This window comes from Microcaecilia unicolor, chromosome 1, assembly GCF_901765095.1.
Source record: "Microcaecilia unicolor chromosome 1, aMicUni1.1, whole genome shotgun sequence".
NCBI classification, from domain to species: domain Eukaryota; kingdom Metazoa; phylum Chordata; class Amphibia; order Gymnophiona; family Siphonopidae; genus Microcaecilia; species Microcaecilia unicolor.
In genome coordinates, this window is record NC_044031.1 from 760,735,673 (window position 1) to 760,742,933 (window position 7,261).

Genomic DNA, 7,261 nt, shown 5'->3' on the forward strand with positions numbered 1-7,261 from the left:
TCGATTCCCACTTCAGGCACAGGCAGCTCCTTGTGACTCTGGGCAAATTAACCCCCATTGCCCCATGTAAGCCGCATTGAGCCTGCCATGAGTGGGAAAGCGCAGGACAAATGTAACAAAAATAAAGATACTGTTGGAGATTCTACATGGAATGTTGCTACTATTGGAGATTCTACATGGAATGTTGCTCTACTATTGGAGATTCTACATGGAATGTTGCTATTCCACTAGCAACATTCCATGTAGAAGGCTGCGCAGGCTTCTGTTTCTGTGAGTCTGACATCCTGCACGTACATGCAGGACGTCAGACTCGCAGAAGCCTGCGCGGCCACATTGGTGATCTGCAAGGGCCGACTTCTACATAGAATGTTGCTAGTGGAATAGCAACATTCCATGTAGAATCTCAAATAGTAGCAACAGTGGAAGAGTGGCCTAGTGGTTTGGGTGGTGGACTTTGGTCCTGAGGAACTGAGTTGGATTACCACTTCAGGCACAGGCATTCCTTGTGACTCTGGGCAAGTCACTTAACCCTCCATTGCCCCATGTAAGCCGCATTGAGCCTGCCATGATGGGAAAGCGCGGGGTACAAATGTAACAAAAAATAAATATAAAGAAATCAGCATTGTAAAGCAAAGATCTCAGTTCTAACCAAGTGATGAGGACTTTATGCTGATAATTTATCCAGAATGTTTCACTTTTTATCCTGCTCTTTCATAAAGCAGCTGGAAAGTTACAATGACCTGTCTTGTGTAGGTGAAATCTAGTTCATGTATTCTTTTGACAGCATCTGCAGATAGTCGGTCAGTGCCTGAAACTGTTGTGTGATAGCTAGATCAGGAATGTACTGTGTCTGTGTGTACTGAGTAATCAGATGTGGGTTTGCTGTAAAAGTACTGACCTAAAATCTTGGCGGTCAGCTGTGAACATTTTTATACGATGGGATTCCTCTGACCTGAAACTGATATAACCTTTATTTAGGGTCAGGTGTGGATGACCTGCAGTGGGATTTGAACTGGGTTCCCCTGGTTCTCAGCCTGCTGCTCTAACCATTAGGTTTCTCCTCCTCTCCTGTCTTGTTGGGCTCAGGGTCTATCACCATCCTCAGTTTTCCACCATATTTTTAAAGGCTATTCTTCTTTTTCTGAAAAGCATGAATTTTTGTAGCCAGGTGTGAGCACTGTTCTTCTTAGTTGCTGAAATTTCTATTTTTGTTGCAGCCTACCCGCTTTGTGAAGTGTGAGAAGTGCCATCATTTCTTTGTGTGCTGTCTGAGGCAGACTCAAAGAAAAGCATCAACAGAGAGCCTGAAACGGCGGCAGAAGCAGTGAAATTGGCATTCCAGCAGAAGCCACCTCCACCTCCTAAAAAGGTACAGATGTCCCTAAACTTACTCCGAGGAGTGTAGTAAGTATCCTGTGGCACTGAGATAGAGGAGTGGAGTGAATTTCCTTCAGCTTCACAGGGAATCTACTCTTTGGAGCAACATTATATATATACCGTGTTTCCCCGAAAATAAGACACTGTCTTATATTAATTTTTGTCCCAAAAATGCGCTAGGTCTTATTTTCAGGGGCTGTCTTATTTTTTGGGGAAACATCGGGGTTGGATTGGAGTTGGCCCGCCCACCCTCCGTCGCTCCCGGAACTAACCTTAAATGCCTCCTTTCACCTTCGCAGCAAGCAGCAGCAGGGCAGGCCACTTCTTTCTTCTGTCCGTCCGCCCTCGCCTTATGTAACGTCTGCAAGGGCGGGGCACGGAAGGAAGGGAGGTCTGCCCTGCTGCTGCTTGTTGCGAAGGTGAAAGGAGGCGTTTAAGGTTAGTTCCGGGAGCAATGGAGGGTGAGTGGAGGGGGGCCCGGCGACCTCGGGTGGGGGGAGGGGCGGCCCGGGGCGGCCTTGTCCGGCTCTCGGCGGCCCTGCTTTCAAACAAAAATTTGCTAGGTCTTACTTTCGGGGGAGGCCTTATATCTACCAATTGAGGAAAACCTCTACTAGGTCTTATTTTCAGGGGATGTCTTACTTTCGGGGGAAACAGGGTAGATATATAGATACATATATAATTTTTTTAATGTAGCGAATCGAGAGGGTTAAATTTGATGGATTATATGCCTTCTGACGACAAATCTAAAACTTGCAGCTCTAACTAGATTATAATGTGACTTTATAATGTGTTCTTTGGGTAATTGAAGGCATCTCCTTTTATTGAATTTGTACAACATTCCCCAACCTCAGCTGCTCAATGTTTATCAAATTGCGTTGAATATGTGGCATTAGGAATCTGTTTGCATTTAACAGTTCTGATTATCTGCACTCTGCCTCAGAGGGGGAGCTGGCTAGCTGACTGGTTTCCCCCTCCGAGCCTGTGGAGCTGGCTGTTTCCCCTGTCAACCCCCCACCCCCCCCCCCCAAGCCCACGGTGCTGGCTGACTGGTTTTCCTGCCACCCCTGAGCCTCGGTGGGCCCTGCCTGAACCTACCTGAGCATGCCATGGTGGTCTAGTGACCTCTTTATGGGCAGAAAAGAGCCTACTTTTTCCTGCCTGTTGTCGCCGCTTCTGCAGAATGACCGCAGAGACTTCCTGCAGTAATCTCGTGAGACTACAGCAGGAAGTCTCAGTGGCCATTTGGAAAAAGCGGCAGCACCAGCCCAGAGCAGTGGCAGTGGACATGAAAGAGTGGGGTTCTTTTCTGTCCCAAAGAGGTACTCTCGATCAGCTCCTCCTCCTTCAGTCGTCCTACCTCACGGGTGAGTGCAGGGGCGGCTGAAAAAAATATGGATGGCCTGTTGATGCAGGGAGGGAGGCATGGAGTTATTAAAAAAAAAAAAAAAAGTGGATGGTGGGGAGGGGGCTGTAAAAAAAAAAAATAGATGCTAGGGAGGAAAGGGCTAAAAAAAAGGTGGAGGTGCTGTGGAGGGAGAGGGCTGGAAAAAATAGAGATGTGTGGATGCAGGGAGGGGGCTGTAAATAAAAAGGTGGAGAGTATCTGTACAGGGAGGGGGACTGTAATTTTTAAATTATGACAAACTTGCAGAATTTGCACATTTTGTGTGCAGAATTTTTATTTTTTTTGTTTGTTTTTTTTAAGTGTAGAATTCTGGCAGGCGTATGTAGCGCTTAGAGTTCTGTTGAAATAGAGAACTACAAACTGGCCTAGTAGATTGCTTGGCACTGCTGTGAGAGAGGCCCATATACTGTCAGAACGCTGCACAGCAAACTGGGCTGGAGACACCAAGTTTGTGGAAGCTGCTGGGCAAAGTCAACCACTTAGGGCACCCATGGAGCCTTAAATTTATGTCATACTTGAGATTCTGAAATAAGCTCTTTTGCAAAAGATGTATTGAGCAGTCCAGGACCATCCTATCCAGATGTTTCCAAGTGGGTGGGGATTGTCAGTCACAGTGAGAATGCAGGAAATTGGGTTGGAGGAAGGTCAGAGGTCTTGATCTTATTGGAGGATGGGAGGAAGAAGCAATTTCTTATTGAAACAGCATGAAATAGGAACACTTTTTTTTTTAACATCACAGTTACTTCTTGAGTAAGCAGGGGTGTAGTAGCCATGCATGGATCTGGATGGTCTGTGCTTCTCCCCTCCCTCCCTCCATACACACTTTGGAATTAGCAGCAGCCAGTAAGAGGAGAACTGGTGGTGTCAACGTCCTATAGCTGATGCCCACCCATGATAACTTTGGGCCCTTCCAAACATTCAGTCCTGGCTCCAGTATTGCTAGTAAGAGCTGGATATTGGAGTCTTTTAAGGATGAGAGGGCTGAAACACAAAGATCTGTTTCTGCTTTAGTATTAATGGGGAGGACAGCAGAGTGGGGGATTCCACCCTGAGTTTCCATAGCATCCCACAGATCAAGAGTGGGTTATATCTCTCTACCAGCAGGTGGAGACAGAAGGAACTTCAGAGGTTTACTATATGTGGACATGTGCAGGCCACCTTAACCGCAGTATCTCAGCAGGTGGATGCACATCTGTGCAGCTCTGGTGTGGTTCTTGCTCTTAATCTGTTCCCTCAGTTGAGCTGGGGGCTTGGCATGGCTTTGCCGGTCAGTTGGGGTACACCTAATTGGAGCCAGGTCCCCCCACCCTCCCCTGTTTACCTTCTTGTAGGCCTGTGCTCTTCCTGTGGCTTATGGCTCTGGTTACTCCTGCCTCTGAAAAAACAAAACAAAGAGCACCACTTATTCAGTGAGGCTTTCTCCGTGTTGATCTTCTGACACTAAAGTCTGGTATTTTCTATCCTGCTTGTTGCTGCGGTTCAGTAGGTTGGTTTTGCCTCTATCTACTAGAACTTTGACAAACATATTTATCTGCCGCTGCTTCATGCTTTGTCTTGTTCATCCTTGTCGGCTCTCCAGTGGTCTTGGTTGTTTTTCCTGCTGTTGCTGCAATTCAGAGGGCCTCCCCACGTTTCTCAGCGGATCCATCAACGGCAGATTTTTTTTTTTTTGGGTGGGCTTTGCATCTGTTGTGTGCTCTGTCTGCCATCTTGTAATAGCTCCCGACACAGAACAAGGGGCTCTTTGCATTGCCGCTGTACTACCGCCTTCCTTAGTGCCTTGCCTGTGACAGAGTGTAAGAAGCGGATGCAGGGGCCTTTCTGTCCTGCCTCGGTGTAGCTTCACGGTCTGTTGCTGTCCGACTAAGGCTAGTGGGGGGGGTGGGGCCCTATTTGTGGCTTCTTTCCTCTCTGCATATATCCACATATTAAGGACATCCATGCTGCCTTATCCGGATGCTGGGTTCCACAGCTCCTCCTTCTGCCTGGGCCACCCTGCTAAGCCTTTTACTTTTGGCGACTCCAGATTAAAAAAAAAAAAAAAAAAAACCCAAGCAACAGCATCCCGGGAGGGCTGCTGTCCGCTTTCATGTTCTGCTGCCTTGGCCTTCTCAGTTTCGGCTGCCCTGTTCTCCCAGACATCTTTACAGCACTGGGCTCGAGGTCTGTCTCCAGTGACTCCCTTTTCCGCAGTACTTGTGCTCCTGGGGCTGCGGGTGTTTGTTCTACTTTGTTTGCTGGCCCTCAGCGGCCTCGCTTACTTAGGAAGCTCCCGGCCCTGGCTCTTATGTGGTTCTGTGGAACCTGAGGAAGTTAGCATAGCGTGCGTTCTGGGGGTGTTCTGGTGGCACTCTGTCCTGTGGCTGGGTCACACCTTCATGCTTGTTATCGGTACTGCCATGGAGTCTTCCCAGGGCTCCTGGTCCCCTATGGTACTCCTTGGAGCACCCCTTTCTCCTGGGTGCTTTTCGGGGCTTGCCATCCCCTCTGGGGTTCTCTGCTTTGGTTGTTTTCATGAGTCCTCCTAGAATCCTATCACCTGGTCTTCGCTGGGGCTGATGCCGGTTTCTGGCATGCTTCCACAGTTGGCCTTCCTTGCCCCATTTGGTCGGTAATGATGGCTTATGGACTTTTCTTTAGGAAGCTATACAAACCTTTTTTAAACCCTACTAAGCTAACTGCATTTACCACATTCTCTTGCAATGAATTTGAGTTTAATTACACGTTGATTGAAGAAATATTTTCTCCGATTTGTTTTAAATTTACTACTTTGTAGCTTCGTGGTGTGCCCCCTAGTATAGTATTTTTAGAAAGAGTAAGCTATTCCACTCCACTCATTATTTTATATACCTCTATGATATCTCCCCTCAGCCTTCTTTTCTCCAAGGTGAAGAGCCCAAGCCGTTTCAGCCTTTCCTCATGGGGAAGTCGTCCCATCCCCTTTATCATTTTTGTTGCTCTTCTCTTTACGTTTTCTAATTCCACTATATCTTTTTTGAGATGCGGTGACCAGAATTGCACACAGTATTCAAGGTGTGGTCACACCATGGAGTGATACAAAGGCATTATAACATCCGGTTTTTTTTTTTTTTTGGGGGGGGGGGGTTCCATTCCTTTCCTAATAATACCTAACATTCTATTTGTTTTCTTTGCTGCCAAGCACACTGAGCAGAGGGTTTCAAAGTATCGTCAACGATGACTCCTAGATCCTTTTCCTGGCGGGTGACTCCTAACGTGGAACCTTGCATCCTGTTGCTATAGTTCGAGTTCCTCTTTCCCACATGCATCACTTTTCATTTGCTCACATTAAACGTTATCTGCCATTTGGATGCCCAGTCTCGTAAGGTCGTCTTGCAATTTTTCACAATTTTCTTGCAATTTAATAACTTTGAATAACTTTGTGTCGTCGGCAAATTTAATTACCTCACTTAGTTATTCCCATATGTAGATCATTTATAAATGTGTTCAAAAGCAGCGGTCCCAACACAGACCTTCAGAACCCTTATCTGTTTTTATTCCACAATAGAACACTACCTCCTATCCCATGACTTTCCAATTTCTTCTGGAGTCTTTCATGAGGTCTTTGTCAAATGCCTTTTGAAAATCCAGATTCACAGTATCGACCGGCTGGCTCACTTTTATCCATATGTTCGTTCACTCCCCTTCAAAGAAATGCAATAAATTGGTGAGGCAAGATTTCCCTTCGCTGAATCCATGTTGGCTTTGTCTCATTAATCCATGCTTTTTTTTGTATATGCTCTCATTTTTGTTCTTTATAGTCTCTACTATTTTGCCCCGCAGCGATGTCAGGCTCACCGGTCTGTAATTTCCCAGATCACCTCTTGAACCCTTTTTAAAAACAGGCATTACATTGGCCACCCTCCAATCTTCCGGTACCATGCTTGATTTTAAAGATAAATTACATATCACAATAGTTCTGCAAGTTCATTTTTCAATTCTATCAGTACTCTGGGATGTATGCCATCCAGTCCTGGCAATTTGCTACTCTTACTCTTCAATTTGTCAAATTGCGCCATTACATCTTCCAGTTACAGAGATTTGGTTCGTTTTCTCTGACTCGTCAACATTGAATACCATTTCTGGCACTGGTATCTCTCGGTGAACCAAAGCAGAGAATTCATTTAATCCCTCTGCTATGGCCTTGTCTTCCCTGAGTTCCCTTTTTAACCCCTTGGTCTCTGCGGTCCAACCGATTCGTTTTCCTGGCTTCTTGCTTTTAGTATAACTAAAATGTTTTTACAATGCGTTTTTGCCTCCAACCCAATCTTCTTTTCAAAGTCTCTCTTTGCCTTCATTATCAGCGATTTGCATTTGATCTGCCATTCTTTCTGTAGTTTCCTATTATTTTCAGCCGAATCCTTTCTATTTCTGAAGAATTTTTTCTTTAGCTCTAATAGCTTCCTCTCCTTACTTTTTAACCATGCCGGCTGTTGTTTGGTTTCCTTCTTCCTTTTT

At 45.9% G+C, this 7,261-nt stretch overlaps 1 protein-coding gene across 2 annotated transcripts in view; it reads left to right on the forward strand.

Moving 5' to 3' along the window:
• Nucleotides 1-1,363, forward strand: part of CLPX (caseinolytic mitochondrial matrix peptidase chaperone subunit) — a 35,926-nt gene extending 34,563 nt beyond the window's left edge. For both annotated transcript variants that reach the window (XM_030190449.1, XM_030190450.1), the window contains exon 4: nucleotides 1,218-1,363. In XM_030190449.1, coding sequence (XP_030046309.1) covers nucleotides 1,218-1,240 — 23 coding nt within the window. In that variant the 3' untranslated portion in view covers nucleotides 1,241-1,363. The remainder of the gene's footprint in view (nucleotides 1-1,217) is intronic.
• Nucleotides 1,364-7,261: the final 5,898 nt, after the last annotated feature.